General features: G+C 40.4%; 1 protein-coding gene across 1 annotated transcript; it reads right to left on the reverse strand.

Annotated features, from left to right (window-relative positions):
* Positions 1 to 275: 275 nt before the first annotated feature.
* LOC139411284 (malignant fibrous histiocytoma-amplified sequence 1 homolog) lies at positions 276 to 19796 on the reverse strand. The gene is made up of 11 exons (XM_071157364.1): positions 19193 to 19796; positions 18660 to 18840; positions 16639 to 17524; positions 16103 to 16400; positions 15815 to 16001; positions 15362 to 15543; positions 13027 to 13526; positions 12696 to 12865; positions 3348 to 3522; positions 3127 to 3194; positions 276 to 3043 (listed from the first exon to the last, which is right to left on the reverse strand). Exons 2-11 carry the CDS (start codon positions 18673 to 18675, stop codon positions 3012 to 3014), a joined length of 2514 nt encoding a protein of 837 aa, XP_071013465.1. The 5' UTR covers positions 18676 to 18840; positions 19193 to 19796; the 3' UTR covers positions 276 to 3011.
* Positions 19797 to 20749: the final 953 nt, after the last annotated feature.

Raw genomic sequence — 20749 nt, forward strand, 5'->3', positions numbered from 1 at the left:
GCCAGCAGGCATGTCAGCTAAGCTAGCTACTTGTAACTTGATTGAACGCCTAAAATGGTTTCTTGGTAGCTCGTTATGAGGTTGGGAGATTGGGAACATATTTAACTAACTTCATAAAATTGCTAAGTAGCTAGAAGCATTACAGATAATTTTTTTTTTTTTTTTACAGAACAAATCTGAGGGTGCACTTACCCCTGTACCCCCTATGGGCATGACCCCTCTGCCTACGCACCTCTCTCTCACACACATGTGCACACACACACTCACAAAGCCCATTAAAAGGTCCAATGCAGTCGTTTTTATCTCAATATCAAATCATTTCTGGGTAACAATTAAGTACATTATTGGTAAAGAAATATCTGGGTAACACATTAATTGTAACACATTAACAAATTAATGGTCAAAAGAAAGAAAAATAGCTTCTAAGCAAAGAGCAATTTCTCAAGCAATAATTTAACTACGACTGTCTGGGAGTGGTCTGAGTGGGAAGGGGAAAACTAGCTGTTATTGGCAAAGAAGTTTGGAACTCTCTTTCTTAATGGTCTATTAAAAATATACCACCTGGTTATGTCACCAAGCAGGCTAAAACCCCATTTCACCAAAACAGCTTGACATTTCAAATGGTCTTTTCAAACAGCTTTTACAAAAAAGGGCATGAGCAACCTCCCAGATGTTTTCACCTTCATTCGTCTACCTTCTCTCTCATACTTTCTTTGTCTCTCTATTGCAGTTGGACACAAGCGGGTCAGAGGAAACTGGTTGATGGAAATGGGCATTTAGCAGGCCAAGGGGTAAATTAGGAAAGAGGAATGAGAAATGTGACATAGACAGTGCCTTCAAGAAAGTATTCATACCCCTTGACTTATTCCACATTTTGTTGTGTTACAGCCTGAATTCAAAATGGATAAAATTGTTCGTTTTTTTCTCACCCATTTACACACAACTCCATAATGACAAAGTGAAACATGTTTTTAGAAATGTTTGCAAAATGTAAATACAGAAATATCTAATTTACATAAGTATTCACAGTCCTTAGTAAATACATGTTAGAATCACCTTTAGCAACAATTACAGCAGTGAGTCTTTCTGGGTAGTTCTCTTAGAGCTTTGCACACTTGGATTGTACAATATTTGCACTTTTAAACATTCTTCAAGCTCTGTCAAGTTGATTGTTGATCATTGCCAGATAGCCATTTTCAAGTCTTTTCATAGATTTTCAAGTTGTTTTATGTGAAAGCTGTAACTAGGCCACTCAGGAACATTCAATGTCATCTTAGTAAGCAACACCGGTGTATATTTGGCCTTGTCTTTTAGGTTATTGTCCTGCTAAAAGGCAGTGGTGTAAAGTACTGAAGTAAAAAATATTTTAAAGTACTATTTAAGTAGTTTTTGGGGTTATCTGTACTTTACTATTTATATTTTTGACTACTTTTACTTCACTACATTCCAAAATATTTTTTTTTTACTTTTTACTCCATACATTTTCCCTGGCGCCCAAAAGTACTCGTTACATTTCCAACGCTTAAGCAGGACAGGAAAATGGTCAAATTCACACACTTCAAAAGGACACATCAAAAGAACATCCCTGGTTATGCCTACTGCCTCTTAACTGGCAGATTCACTAAACACAAATGCTTTGTTTGTAAATTATGTTGGAGTGTGCCCCTGGCGATTCGTAAATTTAAAAAAGAAAAAAGAAAATAGTCTGGTCTGGTTTGCTTAATATAAAGAATGTGAAATGATTTATACTTTTACATTTACTTTTAATACTTAAGTATATTATTTAAAACCAAATACTTTTAGACTTTTACTCATGTAGTATTCTACTGGGTGACTTTCACTTTTACTTGAGTAATCTTCTATTAAGGTAGCTTTACTTTACTCAAGTATGACAATCAGGTACTTTTTCCTCCACTGCTAAAAGGTGAATTTATCTCACCGGGGATTTTAGAAAGCAGACTGAATCAGGATTTCCTCTAGGATTTTGCCTGTACTTAGCTTTACCTATTGCAAACAGGATGCATGTTTTTGAATAAAGGCCCTTATTTGTGAGGCATTCTAAAACATCCCTGGTCTTTGTGGTTGAATCAGTGTTTGAAAATCATTGCTCGACTGAGGGACCTTACAGATAATTGTATGTGTGGGGAACAGAGATGAGGTAGACAATCGTGTTAAACACTATTATTGCACACGGAGTCCATGCAACTTATTATGTAACATGTGAAGCACATTTTTACTTTTGAACTAATTTAGGCTTGCCATAACATAGGGGTTGAATACTTATTGACTTAAGACATTTAGGCTTTTAATTTTTAATTAATTTGTAAAAATGTCTAAAACATGATTCCACTTTGACATTATGGGATATTGTGTGTTAACCAGTGACACAAAATATAAACGTAATCCATTTTAAATTCAGGTTGTAATACAACAAAATGTGGAAAAAGTCAAGGGGCGTGAATACCTTCTGAAGACACTGCAATTCAGTTAGGTTCACCATTCCCCCACGATAGAACATACAGAGAATTCCTTCAGTATAAAAACATCATAGCCAGGGGTTTGGGTCAACTCCATTTCAATTCAGTTCTGAAATGCATAAATTAATTAAATACATTACAAATAAAAAAAGGATTCTGTCATGTCAGGGACTTGATATTATTTATTTGGTGTCAGGGTAAGGCATCAAAAAGTGTATCTGGACTGCAATGAACAGTTCTGTGTAGGTGTATTTCAGTATTTTTTTTTATCAGAATGGATCAAGAGCGCTGCCCTGTGGTAGGATATGAAAAGTAATATTTTCACAATATTGAGAGAGAAACATGAATAGGGTTGCTCCCTCTGTGCACTTTTATTTATAAATGACACCTCAAGCCTAAACCCAAACTGTAAGGAGTGAAGATTTTGATATTGCAAATAAGGAAATTATTTTTGATAGTAAGATAGTTAACTTGGAGGCATCACTGAAAGAGAAAACATCTTCCTCTGATGAAGTTCTGCTTTCTTGGTTCTGGTCATTGTCCTTTAGATTTGTTGACAACAGGATCTAAAAAACAAAACAGAATTTGAATGGGAAGTATTAATTGTAAACGGTAGGTAATCCTTCTTACTTTAAGATTAAAAACATACCTTTTGGGAAAAGCAACTCGGTCCGTCGCGTGTGTCCGTTTCGGCAGAGTTGTTTTTCCTCCTGCACACTGTTCCAACACACACATTTCAGTTTTAAAAGTATTTTAATAGTATATTGGTAGAGAAACAACATAATTATCATTTGAAATAAGTGCAAGAATATAATAACTACACAGTTGTGCATTGACAAATAACAATTACATTAGATACATTTGGCTTACAGGTCATATATGTCTGAGATTTGGAGGTTCTGCCAGTCTCTCCAGACGAAGTAGGCTGTGCAACCTTTCTCCTTACAAGGGGTGTGGACATGTTGGGATAGGCCAGGCCACTGTCTAGACAGCACCACTAGTTTTTTCATCACCGACAGGAAGAGATCCCAAGAACGACGGAACTCTTCTCGGGAAAAAAATACAAATATGCTGATGTCAATGAGATGAAATTGTTTACAACACATTAATGACATACTTTTACATGTTTTTCCTCATTAGGACTAAATGTTTTGTGTTCATAGCGTAACTACATAGTTTGAGCTCAAATGTCATCTGCCCTTGAAAACCAACTTCTCTTTTTGAAAACGGTCTATGGCATCGATATGAGTCAGAAACATTTATTATAGTTTCCAAATTGACTACAAAGTGTAAATAGGATCATTTTGGTTTATGAAGTCTCATCCAAAATGGAATTTGGTTAGTGAATGCGACATGACTTACTGTACTTGAGGGTTTCATTTGTATTACAATTATGTGAACAATTCATGTCCTATTTTGCCTATTAACACATTGTGGTGCAGTGTTTTCTGTGAGACGACTGCGCGAGTTCGATTTCCATGGTTCGGTGCCCCAGGCGGGTGAAGACCTCTACTTAGGAGGACCAATGGAATGGTAAAGATAGAGCGAACCCCGTGCACCCGGGGCACCAGGTCACGCAAAACGAACTTGGAAAATAGCTATTCTAGTACAAATGGCTTTCCATAAAGTTGTTCAACAATTTTGGGAAGTGCAGATTATGGATTACATCCAACTAGCTTCTACTTGGGCTGTTTACCATCAAACCTGAGACTGGAATGTTGTTGGTAAATTGCTACGTTTTGTTTATAGCTAGCTACATGTCATTATTTGATTGCCTATGTCGCTATGATACTAGGCTATGATACTTTGATGTAACTAGCTACGTTTTGTTTATAGCTAGCTAGCTACATGTCATTATTTGATTGCCTATGTCGCTATGATACTAGGCTATGATACTTTGATGTAACTAGCTAAATACATAACCTCTCCCTAATGTGTAAATGTGAGGCAGATATGTGGTGCACATGAAGACAGGTTTGATTCCTGCTAGGTAACGTTAGCTCATAATCAAGCAAACCTAACGACATGTGTGATACATGTTGCCAGCTTACTTACAATAATAATTCAACTCGTAGATCAACTGTGGTATTCCAGGGGCTCTATCAATGTAACTGTTTGCATAGTTTCTAATCCCCCTTATTTTGTGAAATGTTTTCTACATCATGTATTTTCTCTAACCCTACCATCCCTCCTCTGATTGGAGTAAACGAATGAACAACAATACTTCTACTGCTACTTACAGCTATTTCTGCTCACAAATACGGTACATGTATTTAAATTATACATACTGTACATTGAGTGTACACATCATTAGGAACACCTGCTCTTTCCATGACATAGACTGACAAGGTGAAAGCTATGATCCCTTAATGACATCACTTGTTAAATCCACTTCAATCAGTGTAGATGAAGGAGAGGAAACAGGTAATAATTTTAATTTTTTTTTTACCTTGAGACAATTGAGATGTATTGTGTGTGTGTGCCGTTCATAGGGTGAATGGGCATGAAAATATTTAAGTGTCTTTGAACGGGGTATGGTAATAGGTGCCAGGCACACTGGTTTGAGTGTGTCAAGAACTGCAATGCTGCTGGGTTTTTCACACTCAACAGTTTCCCGTGTGTATCAGGAATTGTCCACCACCCAAAGGACATCCATCCAACTTGACACAACTGTGTGAAGCATTGGAGTCAACATGGGCCAGCATCCCTGTGGAACACTTTCGACACCTTGTAGAGTCCATGCCCCGACGAATTGAGGCTGTTCTGAGGGCAAAATGGGGTGCAACTCAATATTAGGAAGGTGTTCCTAATATTCTCTTTCTGCAAGTGTTGGATTTTCACCAACAGCGACCAATCCACCATTCATTCTGATTTTAACTCCAACCCGCCGATGTCCATAGATTAACCCATCTTTCCCAGGATAATGCTATTCTGATTTTAACTCCAACCTGCCGATGTCCACAGATTAACCCATCTTTCCCAGGATAATGCTATTCTGATTTTAACTCCAACCCGCCGATGTCCATAGATTAACCCATCTTTCCCAGGATAATGCTATTCTGATTTTAACTCCAACCCGCCGATGTCCATAGATTAACCCATCTTTCCCAGGATAATGCTATTCTGATTTTAACTCCAACCTGCCGATGTCCACAGATTAACCCATCTTTCCCAGGATAATGCTATTCTGATTTTAACTCCAACCCGCCGATGTCCATAGATTAACCCATCTTTCCCAGGATAATGCTATTCTGATTTTAACTCCAACCTGCCGATGTCCACAGATTAACCCATCTTTCCCAGGATAATGCTATTCTGATTTTAACTCCAACCTGCCGATGTCCACAGATTAACCCATCTTTCCCAGGATAATGCTATTCTGATTTTAACTCCAACCTGCCGATGTCCACAGATTAACCCATCTTTCCCAGGATAATGCTATTCTGATTTTAACTCCAACCCGCCGATGTCCATAGATTAACCCATCTTTCCCAGGATAATGCTATTCTGATTTTAACTCCAACCTGCCGATGTCCACAGATTAACCCATCTTTCCCAGGATAATGCTATTCTGATTTTAACTCCAACCTGCCGATGTCCACAGATTAACCCATCTTTCCCAGGATAATGCTATTCTGATTTTAACTCCAACCTGCCGATGTCCACAGATTAACCCATCTTTCCCAGGATAATGCTATTCTGAGTTTAACTCCAACCCGCCAATGTCCACAGATTAACCCATCTTTCCCAGGATAATGCTATTCTGAGTTTAACTCCAACCTGCCGATGTCCATAGATTAACCCATCTTTCCCAGGATAATGCTATTCTGAGTTTAACTCCAACCTGCCGATGTCCACAGATTAACCCATCTTTCCCAGGATAATGCTATTCTGAGTTTAACTCCAATCTGCCGATGTCCACAGATTAACCCATCTTTCCCAGGATAATGCTATTCTGAGTTTAACTCCAACCTGCCGATGTCCACAGATTAACCCATCTTTCCCAGGATAATGCTATTCTGATTTTAACTCCAACCTGCCGATGTCCACAGATTAACCCATCTTTCCCAGGATAATGCTATTCTGATTTTAACTCCAACCTGCCGATGTCCACAGATTAACCCATCTTTCCCAGGATAATGCTATTCTGAGTTTAACTCCAACCTGCCGATGTCCACAGATTAACCCATCTTTCCCAGGATAATGCTATTCTGAGTTTAACTCCAACCTGCCGATGTCCACAGATTAACCCATCTTTCCCAGTATAATGCCATTTTTCTTTTTGCAATACATCCCTCCATTTTACTGTGATGTCTTATGAGGGTCCTGAACCTCCCTATCTGTAACACTTCTACCAATGTTGCCCTAAAAATAAATACTTTACCCAAGAGTATAATGATATTTCCCATTGATTGGTCGTGTTTTTTTTCAGATCTCCTGGCAACACAGTTTGCAGGTCCATCTGAACTCTGATATTATGACATAACAACCATTCCTGGACCTGACTCCAAAAGCGAGCCAGCGATGGACAGTACCAGAAAAAGATGCTGTATTGATTCGGTTTATAGCAAGTATTTTATATACCGTAATAATTCCAATTGAAACTAATGGATTGATGTGTCAATTGTTGTTTTATATATCAGTTTATAAGCCCAATGCCAAGGTATTGGGACATCAAAGACCTGTTCCCAACGGACTTGAATTTTATACATCAAACCTTTTGACTAAGTGAGACTGATACATTTTTCAATTCATACTAATAATTTTAAGCCATTATTTGATTTTTAATGGGTGGCAGACAGACTAATTGATTAATATTTTTTTTAAGTAATTGTCGCTTCCAATTTTATGGCTGAACTTAAGACTTTTATGAGTTGGTTATAATTTTCTATTGCGCATACAACTCCATACACTGTTCTTAGTTGCTTGTATGGCAATTTTACCGTACTTCATAAATATTATACTCTTCTTGTACAATTTTCCTAAGAAACACTTGTTTTTTTTCTCTATCAGTACGTTGTAGAGATTAGCCATTTTAATTGCCTTTAATATTAGATCGGCCTTTTCTGGAGGATGACATTTAAATTGTAGCCAATGACTTCATTTAAAAAGGAGGATCCATTGTCAATCCAAAATGTGAGGGTTTTAATCTACAAAAAGGCAGAGTCCAAATCTCTTAGTAGCTTGTTGGAAGACCAGTTTGGATTTAGTACAATTTTGTTACAATGGAGGCTTAAAGAGAGATGTTTAATTGCCTTATTATTGAATAGTTTTAACCCTCCAAACCCTTTGTTATATAAATAATCTTGTTTAACTTTATCTAGTTTGCCATTCCAAATAAAGATACATATTTTTTCTTGCATGATTTGAAAAAGGATTCTCCTGTAGTTGGTAGAGCCATGAATAAATACATAAACTGAGAAATCACTAAATAATTAACCAGGGTAATCTACCTCTAAATGGATAGGTGTTTCTCTCTCCACAGTTTCAAGATTATATCTATTTAGCTAAGTTTTCTATCAAAGTTTATAGTTACAAGATCTGTCAACTTTTCCAGGACATGTACTGTGGGGCAAAAAAGTATTTAGTCAGCCACCAATTGTGCAAGTTCTCCTACTTAAAAATATGAGAGAGGCCTGTAATTTTCATCATAGGTACACTTTAACTATGACAGACAAAATGAGAAAAAAAATCCAGAAAATCACATTGTAGGATTCTTTATGAATTTATTTGCAAATTATGGTGGAAAATAAGTATTTGGTCAATAACAAAAGTTTATCTCAATACTTTGTTATATACCCATTGTTGGCAATGACAGAGGTCAAACATTTTCTGTAAGTCTTCACAAGGTTTTCACACACTGTTGCTGGTATTTTGGCCCATTCCTCCATGCAGATCTCCTCTAGAGCATTGATGTTTTGGGGCTGTTGCTGGGCAACACAGACGTTCAACTCCCTCCAAAGATTTTCTATGGGGTTGAGATCTGGAGACTGGCTAGGCCACTCCAGGACCTTGAAATGCTTCTTATGAAGCCACTCCTTCATTGCCCGGGCGGTGTGTTTGGGATCATTGTCATGCTGAAAGACCCAGCCACGTTTCATCTTCAATGCCCTTGCTGATGGTAGGCTTTGTTACTTTGGTCCCAGCTCTCTGCAGGTCATTCACTAGGTCCCCCCGTGTGGTTCTGGGATTTTTGCTCACCGTTCTTGTGATCATTTTGACCCCACGGGGTGAGATCTTGCGTGGAGCCCAAAATCGAGGGAGATTATCAGTGGTCTTGTATGTCTTCCATTTCCAAATAATTGCTCCCACAGTTGATTTCTTCAAACCAAGCTGCTTACCTATTGCAGATTCAGTCTTCCCAGCCTGGTGCAGGTCTATTGTGTTTCTGGTGTCCTTTGACAGCTCTTTGGTCTTGGCCATAGTGGAGTTTGGAGTGTGACTGTTTGAGGTTGTGGACAGGTGTCTTTTGTACTGATAACAAGTTCAAACAACTGCCATTAATACAGGTAACGAGTGGAGGACAGAGGAGCCTCTTAAAGAAGAAGTTACTGGTCTGTGAGAGCCAGAAATCTTGCTTGTTTGTAGGTGACCAAATACTTATTTTCCACCGTAATTTGCAAATAAATTCATAAAAAATCCTACAATGTGATTTTCTGGAATTTTTTTCTCATTTTGTCTGTCATAGTTGAAGTGTACCTATGATGAAAATTACAGGCCTCTCTCATCTTTTTAAGTGGGAGAACTTGCACAATGGGTGGCTGACTAAAGACTTTTTTGCCCCACTGTACTATATATACACACAAGAGTATGTGGACACCCCTTCAAATTAGTGGCTTTGGCTATTTCAGTCACACTAGTGTATAAAATCGAGCACACCGCCATGCAATCTCCATAGACAAACATTGGCCTTACTGAAGAGCTCATTGACTTTCAACGTGGCACTGTCATAGGATGACACCTTTCCAACAAGTCAGTTCGTCAAATATCTGTCCTGCAAGAGCTGCCCCAGGCAACTGTAAGTGCTGTTATTATGAAGTGGAAAAGTCTAGGAGCAACAACGAAGTTGCGAAGTGGTAGGCCACACAAACTCACAGAACGGAACTGCCGAGTGCTGAAGGGCGTAACGCGTAAAAATTATCTGTCCTTGGTTGCAACACTCACTACCGAGTTCCAAACTGCCTCTAGAAGCAACGTTAGCACAAGAACTGTTCATCGGGAGCTTCATGAAATGGGTATCCATGGCCGAGGAGCCACACACAAGCCTAAGATCCCCATGCGCAACGCCAAGCGTCAGCTGGAATGGTGTAAAGCCTGCCGCCATTGGACTCTGGAGCAGTGTAAACGCGTTCTCTGGAGTGATGAATCACACTTTACCATCTGGCAGTCTGACCGATTAATCTGGGTTTGGCGGATACCAGGAGAACGCTACCTGCCTCAATGCATAGTGCCAACTGTAAAGCTTGGTGGAGGAGGAATAATAGTCTGGCGCTGTTTTTCATGGTTCGGACTGGGCCCCTTAGTTCCAGTGAAGGGAAATCTTAAAGCTACAGCATACAGTGGTATTTTAGATGATTCTGTGCTTCCAACTTCGTGGCAACAGTTTGGGAAAGGCCCTTTCCTGTTTCAGCATGACAATACCCCCGATGGGGTTCAGGTCCATACAGAAATGGTTTGTCGAGATTGGTGTGGAAGAACTTGACTGGCCTGCACAGACCCCTGACCTGAACCCCATCGAACACCTTTAGGATGAATTGGAACACCGACTGCAAGCCAGGCCTAATTGCTCAACATCAGTGCCCGACCTCACAGAGTGTGGAGTGTGACAGTGGAGTGTGACAGTTGAACTAAGCTCATGAGTTGTTTATAAATTAAGGAATCAAATATATATATATATATATATATAATATATATATACATATAATTAATTTATAAGTTCCAAAAACGGATGTAGCAACTACAGATTGCCCCTTTAAGTCTATCAAAAGTGTGCTAGTTTGAGCATGTGTCCATTAGGCCAATGGATTAATTTATTTTATCAGCATGAATTAGATAAAAGCCCCACTTTTATTCCATTGGCTTGGATCCGCACTATGCAGCTGTTGCAAGAGCGCATTTTTCACTGGCTGTCCACTGGTTTCAAATACAATGATTGATAGGCAGCTTAAACCTCTTGAATTCAACCATTATAGGGTTCAAATATACATTTAGATTTGTGAACAGCCATCCACAACAACCACAATTCGAAAGGTGCAAATAGCTAAATGAGAGAGCAGGAGTGTGATTCACATCGACGTGCTCTGTAGATAATAATAAGTGACATCCATATCGCCATAGACTACACCACTGCTGTCGTCCTTACCTCCAAGCGTTTATTCAAGTTGGATAATCTTTGTATGCCGACAGCAGTCACACCATTGAAAGAAATAACTTGGACTGTACCCTACAATAACCTATTCCTGCTCTTTTCCCGCGATCCATCAAACACATTTGGTGTGTCATCATAGTGGTCTCTGACTTGTGTTCAGACACGCTCAGGTGGAACAAACTTAAACTTGCTCCTTTTTTCAATGTTGATTTGAACGTCATTGAGAAAAACAGAGAAGTGTCAAAGATTTTGTATAGCAAACATCCTTTCTGAATTTAAAAATAATCCTTGAAGTAATCACCTAGTTTTTCAAAAGTATCTGTAATCGGATTACAATATTTTTGCTGGTAATGTAACAGATTACAGTGACCGTTGCTATTATTTTTAATCCTTTACATGTAACAGATTACATGTAATCCGTTACTGCCCAACCCTGACGACTGCACATGTCCATAACCTGTAATACATTACATGAACGGAAGGGTCTTCATCACTCCCTGGAGAATTGAAGACAGAACCTCACCCAGAGAGTTGTGCATGTTAGTGTGTTAGACAGCCAAACCTTACATTTTGGGAAATAGACCATAGAAATGCCATTCTAGTTCTGGTTACACAGCTGTTGTTGTACTCTAAACACACCGGACTTTGATCTGTTAGGTAAAGTGTAGGCAAACTGTCTTTATAAGAATATAATATTTACAGCAGAAAATGTTTCGTCTTTTTTTACAGGAACACATCAATCGATTTTCGTTGTTGATGTACTGCATGTACACTCAAGCAGGATGATGTTTGTGCAATGTCCACATGTAAGCAACACCTGTAGGGGTAGTAGTTCTGGGATTTGTATCCCGGGAAAAATCTGACAGTGGACATAAGGAGAGATGAGACAAAACTAGGCAGTTATAGAATATTGTGTTGTAGGACAGCTGAACTGACTGAAGACCGCGGGCATTCAACTCGCAGTAGTTGCTATCGTTTCCAATGTAACATATTTTCACATGATGTGATGAAACGTCGACATTCAGTTGCAAGCTTCTTTCGTAGCAAGGCGTTGTAGAGCGGGTGTCTTATGAAACACATTCCAGACACTGGCACTTGCCATAACTGATTTGACAGAGAAATATCAGCTAGATAGGATAGCCAGCTGCAGCTATCACCAAGCTATGCTAGGTAGCTGGCCTCAGCTTTTTTTTTATTTTTATTGAACCTTTATTTAACTTGGCAAGTCAGTTAAGAACAAATTCTTATTTACAATGACAGCCTACCCCGGCCAAACCCGGACGATGCTGGGCCAATTGTGCGCCGCCCTATGGGACTCCCAATCACAGCCAGATGTGATACAGCCTGGATTCGAACCAGGGACTGTAGTGACACCTCTTGCACTGAGATACAGTGCCTTAGACCGCTGTGCCACTCGGGAGCCCAGCCCCGCTTTGGTAAACACAAGGTAAGTGCAGGCTTTAACCTACACATAGAACTGAATTAGCTGACTATCTTGAGATGGCGAGTCAGTCGGGAAAGGAGAAGTCCTCAACTTCTCAACTGCACACTCACATCAAACCACGCCCCAAGACAACTCTTATTTGCCTTCAGCCATTTCTTAATAAGCATGGATTAAAAACAAGGCCAAATCAGGAAGCGCAGTCGCCCTTCAAATACATTTTTTTCAGTTTCATGTTTTGAATGTTTGAAAACGTCTTTTTTGAACACGAAGTATGTGACCTTATTTAAACTAAAAGTGATCAGCTGGTCCTTATGAGCACTTTTCTTACTATGCTGACTGATTGAACTTACCCCATATTCTCATTAATTTGCCTCTCCAGATGAAATAGAGGAATAGCATACTGTACCGCTGGTCTCAGGTCTCTTGCAGCGAATCTGTATGTGTTGATCTCCATCTTTATTGTCTCCATCTTTATTGTTCTCTCTCATCAGCACCAGTTTGTCTCCAGAGCTAAGCAGGCAGTGGTCCTTCCCTATCCAGTGAATCGGGTACAGGGAGCACGTCTTGATGATCAGCCTGAAATACAAATAAATGTCGTAAATAACCACATATTTTATCTATCAATAGTTTACTTGTAAAACCATATAAACTGCACATAAATATTTATTTAGGAACATTTGTGACAATTAAGGTGAAACATCAGGGCAATGAAATGGTAGACTAGATTCCAATGCTACCTGTGGAAGAAGCCATGAGGGATCTCAGGTAGAAAGTAAACACAGACATTTATATCGTCCAGCTTGTCTTCTCCCCACATCTGCACCACCATTTGATTGTCCTGCAGGTAGCTGGGGAAGAGACATGCTCCGTCCAGATGACCCATGGCCAAGTTTGATGACTTCCACTGCTTCTCCCCGGGTTTGAACTCCGGGGCCGCCGGGTTCAGGGGACTACCCACCTTAGCCGGGAGACAGACCTCAAAGTGCTGCAGGAGGCTAAGTAGCGTCCCCTCCTTAGTCCTACTCCCCACCACCTCCTCCACCAGGTCTTCATCGTCCAGTCGCAGCCGCCTCAGTTCTCTGCGTACCAGGATCCGTGTGGCCGCGTTGTGCAGGGTGCCCTTCTCCTTGAAGTCATCCACCCACGTGCCCCGGTGGACCAATAGGTTGCCCTCTTTCCGCAGCTCGTCTCTGGGGATGGCCTCCATCTGCTTGACCAGGTCGTGCCTCACGATGGTCTGGGTTAGTAGAAAGGAGAGACGTTGGTAATAGGAGTACAGTGTCCATATTAGAACAGCAGTCAGAGTGACTCTGGCTCAACTTTCATGGACATATGATGTTGTCCTGATATGGACACCGTACTGAAGAAGACTTTAAATACAACACTGTAATTCAAATAGATTACAGCATGTTCACTTTGCTACTTAATTGTGCCACCTACAGTGTCTTGCAAAAGTATTCACCCCCCTTTTTCCCTATTTTGTTGCAGTACAACCTGTCATTTAAAAAAAAAAATATTTGGATTTCATGTAATGGACATACACAAAATAGTCCAAATTGGTTAAGTAAATGAAAAAAATGAAATATGGAAAAGTGGTCTGTGCATATGTATTCACCCCCTTTGCTATGAAGCCCCTAAATAGGATATGGTGCAACCAATTACCTTCAGAAGTCACATAGTTAGTTAAATAAAGTCCACCTGTGTGCAATATAAGTGTCACATAATCTGTCACATGATCTCAGTAAAAGAAAGGCCCCAGAGTCTGCAACACCACCAAGCAAGCGGCACAATAAAGACCAAGGAGATCGCCAAACAAGTCAGGGACAAAGTTGAGGAGAAGTACAGATCAAGGTTGGGTTTTAAAAGAATATCAGATACTTTGGACATACCACAGAGCACCATCAGATCCGTTATAAAAAAAATGAAAGAACATGGCACCACAACAAACCTGTCAAAAGAGGGCTGCCCACCAAAACTCACAGACCAGGCAAGGAGGGTGTTAATCAGAGAGGCAACAAAGAGACCAAAGACAACCCTGAAGGAGCTGCAAAGCTCCACAGCGGAGATTGGATGTATTAGTCCATAGGACCACTTTAAGCCGTACACTCCACAGAGCTGGGCTTTACGAAAGAGTGGCCACCCAAAAAAAAGCATGTTTTGTGTTTGCCAAAAGGCACTTGGGAGACTTCCAAACATATGGAAGAAGGTACTCTGGTCAGATGAGACTAAAATTGAGCTTTTTGGCCATCAAGGAAAACACTATGTCTTGAATGATGGATGGCGCAAAATACAGGGAAATTCTTGAGGGAAACCTGTTTCAGTCGTCCAGAGATTTGAGACTGGGACGGAGGTTCACCTTCCAGCAGGACAATGACCCTAAGCATACTGCTAAAGCAACACTCGAGTGATTTAAGGGGAAACATTTAAATGTCTTGGAATGGCCTAGTCAAAGCCCAGACCTCAATCCAATTGACAATCTGTGATATGACTTAAAGATTTCTGTACACCAGCGGAACCCATCCAACTTGAAGGAGGAGGAAAGGTTTTGCCTTGAAGAATGGGCAAACATCCCAGTGGCTAGATGTGCCAAGCTTATAAAGACATACCCCAAGAGACTTACAGCTGTAATTGCTGCAAAAGGTGGTTCTACAAAGTATTGACTTTGGGGGGTGAATAGTTATGCACGCTTATTTCTTGTTTGTTTCACAATAAAAAATATCTTGCATCTTCAAAGTGGTAGGCATGTTGTGTAAATCAAATGATACAAACCTCCCAGAAATCCATTTTTAATTTCAGGTTGTAAGACAACAAAATAGGTAAAATGCCAAGGGGGGTGAATACTTTCGCATGCCACTGTACTCAAAGCACACTTAACCTAATCCTGGAGAGCTACAGGGACAGGAAATACCAGGTCTTGCTCTAGCCCAGCACAAAAGTACCTGATTCAACTAATTGAGAGTATGCATTTGTCAAATACTGGGCAAAAAGCCTCCGTACCCCTGTAGCTCTCCTAGACCAAGTATCGTTGATCACTAATTTAGAGGTTTTCCTTCCGTCACCCTCAGGTCTCACCTTGAAGAGTGAGATGAGAAAAGATGGCTGAACGAACACCCTATCCTTCAGAGCAGGGATCTCCTCGTACCACACGATGATGCCGATACGATGGAGGTAGCGTAGGATGGAGTGGACGTTCTCCTCGCCCAACTCAAGGTGCAGAATGAGGTCACTCAGAAGGTCATCAAAAGAAACTATTCCTGGTGTTGAGGAAAAGAGATGTCTGATTAGAGTAATGTGACCTAGTTATAATGCGGTACCTACCTCATTGTGTCGATATTAGGACAAGCACAATTTGACTGTCCTAACATGGACATATGTCAGTATTGATAATATAATTATTAAAAATGAAATTAACAGGGTTGAAGTTGATTTCATTTCAATCCAGTAACTTGAGAAAGTCAATTATAAAATGACAATTCAAAAGCCATTAACTAGGGATATGTTTTTTATTTTTTTTAAATAACTTACCGTGTTGAGGTATTTGGTTTTGTTTCACTAGGTCATGAATGACTAACTCAACTTCTTTGTAGCTTTTGGGCAGGGTCCTTTCAGCACATGGGAATGTATCCTTTGTTAAGATATGCCTCACAATGTGCTCCTTGAGCTTGACAATGTCCTCATGCATAGTGCAGTCAATAGGTACAAGTTCCAGGACCTGCAAACACATTAGAAACCAATTCATATACTTGCAGATCAAATGTCAGGCCATTTCAAAGAGCAAACACTCTTTACAACACTGAAATTAGGACACAATACCTGTAAATTATACTCCATAAGCCGGTCAAGTTCGCTCATCTGTTCAGAAAACAGAGAGGGGTCTGTATTGCCCTTCAGGTTCTTCTGCTGTAGTTGTAAAACCTCCTTCCTTTCTTTGAGCATGACTCGAACATTCTCCTCGATGTGTCTCTTCTTCTCCCTCACCTCATCTTGGTCTTGACACTGGTCACAATGAGTTCCCACCAGTAAGACCACAGAGGCAGGGACGCGAAGCTGGATGTTATTGATCCAGAAACACACCTTCTCTTTGTAAGACTGGGGGTCTTCCATGTTGTAGCTGAGACATTACAAAGATACATTTTGACATGTAAGGCAAGGTCATGCCCAAGTCAGTAAAACCAACAAACTACAGTATATTCATCAATATACTGTACTATCAATAAAACATTAGTGATCTTCGAAACTATCTGTTGATGAAAATATTAGAAGACTGTAAAAGACTGATAAATGACAAATGTCAGTTTCCCACAAATTAACACGTGTGCACAGTGATCTCCATCAGCTGACATGTTTACCTGGCCAAATCAACAGCGAGGATAACGAGGGCTCTGGGGGTGATGAAGACGTGATGCGTCAGGTAGTATTCTTCCTGCCCTGCGAAGTCCCAGAATAGGAACCGGATCCCCTCCATATCCATCTCACTGATCTCTATCCCCTCCGTTCTGTCCTCCTCATCTACCCTCACAGGCCCCCCCTGCTTCAGGCTACGACACAGCGTGGACTTTCCAGCCATGGAGGAACCCAGGAACATGGTCTTGACTGTCCAGGCTGTGGTGTGCGTGTCAGGGCCTTCCTCCTCCATCATGGCGAAGTAGCTCTGAATGTCCCTCACTCCTCCGTCACACACCTCCTCTGGGGGGGTCCTCAGCGGGTTCCCTGTGGCCTTGAACAGGGTCAGCTCCGAGTTCCCCTTCTGGAACAGCTGGGCTGGAAGTTCGGTCAGGCTATTCCGTTCTACAAACAGCTCCTTGAGTTTAGGTAGCCCCACCAGTGCCTGGATGTCCTTCAGGCAGTTATTGGACAGGTTGAGGTAGCTGAGGCTGTGGCATTGACTCAGGTCTACCGGGAGTTTGGCCAGACGGTTGGTGCTGAGCTTGAGGAACTGTAGCTTCCCCAGATGAGGGAAGACATCCTCAGGGATGACCTTGATGTTGTTCTGGTTCATGTAGAGCCGCTCCAGAAGTTTCAAAGATCTAAACTCCAGGGGAAAGTCCACCAGCTCATTCCTGGAGAGGTTGAGCTCTCTCAGGTTTACCAGGTTGGAGATCCAATTGAGCTGTCTCAGTTTGTTCCTCTGGAGGTCCAACCTTCTGACCTCGTCAGCATGCTCCAGGAGAATCGGAGGGACGGACTTCAGTTTTCTACCAGACAGGTCCCAATCTTTCTTACTCTGCCCAGTACCTAAAATGACATACATGTTAGGGAGACCTTGCCATGAAGGCATCTCTTTTACACTGTTGAAGCAGTATATATTCAGGGCAAACAATTAAATGTTGTTACATTGAGGAGCGGCACTTAATACACTTTTATAATCCAATCTGTAATCTATCCACAATAAAAGCAGATTATGTCTGGCCACAACAGCATCAACATCTATGAAGTCTCCTATCAACAGTAGTTACAAGACTGAATTAATGCGTGAGGTTTCCACACAAACAAATAAGGAGTAAATGTATGAACACCTTCCTAATATTGAGTTGCACCCCATTTTGCCCTCAGACAGCCTCAATTTGTGGGGGAATGGACTCTACAAGGTGTTGAAAACGTTCCACATGGATGCTGGCCCATGTTGACTCCAATGCTTCCACAGTTGTGTCAAGCTGGATGGGATGTCCTTTGGGTGGTGGACCATTCTTTATACACACAGGAAACTGTTGAGCGTGAAAACCCAGCAGCATTGTAGTTATTGACACACTCAAACCGGTGGGTCTGGCACCTTCTACCATAAAAGTTAAAAGGCACTTAAATAATTTGTTTTGCCAAATCACCCTCTGGATGGCATACATGCACAATCCATGTTTCAATTGCCCTTAGGTTTAAAAATCCTTCTTTAACCTGTCTCCTCCCTTTCATCTAAACCGATTGAAGGTTACACATGGATTCACCTGGTCAGTTCATATCATGGAAAGAGCAGGTGTTCCTAATATTTTGTACACTCAGTATATGACTCATCAGTTCACTCCAGTTGACTCAGTTGTCATTACCAGTAACTACGATGTTTCCTTTACAATCATTTATGACTGGGTTAAAGTCAGCCTTATATTCCTGAATGTGACTCTGATGTGTATTATTTAATCTAGTTACAGTTGTATTACGCACTCCTTCATTTGATAATAGTTGTCAGTTATACAATAAACTGAATTGCACTATGACAAAAGAGAAAGTAACAAGACAAAAGCAAAGAGAGTTGTCTGTCTTTCATATTTTCATTTAAAATCCCCAATCCTCTCTCTCATCAATGAGTTACATAGGCAGTCATATAATTATTATCTATTATCTAATGCTAGTTTATTATGAAGAGCGTCATGGTACTTGCCATTAGGTCGAGACATGTTGCCAGACAGTGTTTGTGGTGCGTTGTCTCACCCACTTCCACAACCGGTATGCAAGGAGCTCTACACACAGGCAAATTCACCACTCTTCTTACTTCCTGGTTGTCTCCAATAGGCAGGTCCAAACAGTTCACTTCTCATCCCATTCATGCAAGATTATTGCTCCTTTTTTATAAAAGAAAAGTATAGACTCTGAAGTACAACACAGAATAGGTATTTAAAAAAGAATATAAGGGCTTACAAGATACACATTTTTACTGCCAAAACTTTTTCAAAACACATACAAGTATTCTGATCATCTAAATAGTCTGATTGTACAGATGTTTTGCATCTATAAAGAACCAAGTGCGGTTGTGTGACAATGAATGGCAAGGGGAAAAAAGTGGCACTATGCATTTCAAATAATATAGACAATGTATCTAATCAACATTCAAAAATCTAGAACGCTTTGGTTTCGATATCCTCTGTCATACTTGACTTTCGTTTCCTGTAAATGTCCCCTCGGTATAGAGCTCACCAGTTTGTAGTCCTAAAAAAACGGAAATGAGTTACGTCTGGTTTGTTCAGCCATTCTTATGGGGAAAATGAATGGGGAAAGAAATAGGGTTTCGGGATAAACGCCAAAAATAAGGTCTGAAGTTAACACAGGCTTAGGAGATCTTATACGTTTTGTTCTATTGGATAATATCAGATAGTTAACATTACCTTTATGAATTATGAAGCCTTTATGTGTTTTTTTTATTACATAAACACTTCAAAATCCACAAAAAGTCACGTTAGCTGATAAAGATTACCTCATAGAACAAAATGTATAAGATCGCCTAAGCCTGTGTATACCACATATCATATCTTCGGCATTTATCCAAAAACCCTACTTAAACGGCATTCATTTCCCTATAGGCTTTGTCCAACGAACCATGACGGAGTTAGTGCCAAGAAAAATACGTTATTAGTTTCAGTCGCAACTCACAAGCCCAGCCCACCGGAGGATCTGTCTTTTTCAGCCATCTATTTTCTGCGGTTGAGTGTTGCAAAATCCACTTGAATGCTTTCATTTTACTCCTGTGACCCTTTAATACTCTTGCTTATGCCTGTCATTTTTGCCTGGTAACATTAAGACTGCGAAAATGTTTGTAATGACCTGTCGAACACACAGGTCTGCTGAAATGGGCTCAATTGAAGACATTGGGCGCGTTCGAGTGGACCAGTTTTGATAAGACGTTGAACAACTTTGGTCACCGCCTTTCAAAGTGTGCTGCATAATGGGTATAAACTTGTCCAACTTGCAACTACATGTCGACTGCATGACCTTTACAACAACCAAATGATCACAGGTCATGAGCTTTCGACTGCAGTCGACTGGTCTCCATTTGCTCCTCACCAACAACTGCAACTTGAAGTCAGAACCACAGCATTGTGTGAGACCTTCTGTTTTCTGGAAGTGAAAGGCACCACATGCTCATAAATATAGCCACCTATCATTGGTTATTATCAATGCATGTTTACTGTTTTGGGTGCATGACTATTTAGAACTTAAATACATATTTATCCATACATCCTTACAATCTAATTACATAGGCCTACATGTGATCCAAATTTCGAACATAAATAAATGCAGTATCCTACTTTCAACAATAGTTATCTAGATGTTACTGCAATGTTGTGTCCCATGTTAAAGCCTACAATTAGTCTTGTCTGTAGTATTGCTGTCACCAAACAAATTCACATTTGTTGATTGTTTATTGAGTGTGAATAAAATGGAATATGTTGTAGGCTACACATGGGTTATTGGAGGGGATTTCGACACTGGCAATTTAAGAGGCTTAATCTGTGTCAGGGAAACCGGCCCTTAAACCCCCTAATCTATTGACACACCGGTGTGTCAATTTAAGTAACACAATACAAAAAAATCCACTGCAAAATCTGTCAGTTTAAGCTAGAGATGTGTTTTTTTTCCATGGGCTGCGTCTCAATCCAACACATCTGCTTACCCTTCCGCATCTGCGGTGGAAAGTGACAGAGCTACAGCTCTGTTTGTCAGACCAGGAGACATCCTGAAAATTGGGTCTTCTCA

Source organism: Oncorhynchus clarkii, chromosome 6 (assembly GCF_045791955.1).
Source record: "Oncorhynchus clarkii lewisi isolate Uvic-CL-2024 chromosome 6, UVic_Ocla_1.0, whole genome shotgun sequence".
NCBI lineage: Eukaryota > Metazoa > Chordata > Actinopteri > Salmoniformes > Salmonidae > Oncorhynchus > Oncorhynchus clarkii.

Excerpts from the sequence above, each read along its gene's own strand:
- LOC139411284 (XM_071157364.1), bottom strand. Across the intron at positions 3,523-12,695 it reads CAAGAGACCTGAGACCAGCG|AGTTCCGTCGTTCTTGGGAT; the intron begins GTACAGTATGCT and ends TTTCCCGAGAAG. Across the intron at positions 3,195-3,347 it reads ATCTCAGACATATATGACCT|TGTGCAGGAGGAAAAACAAC; the intron begins GTAAGCCAAATG and ends GTGTTGGAACAG.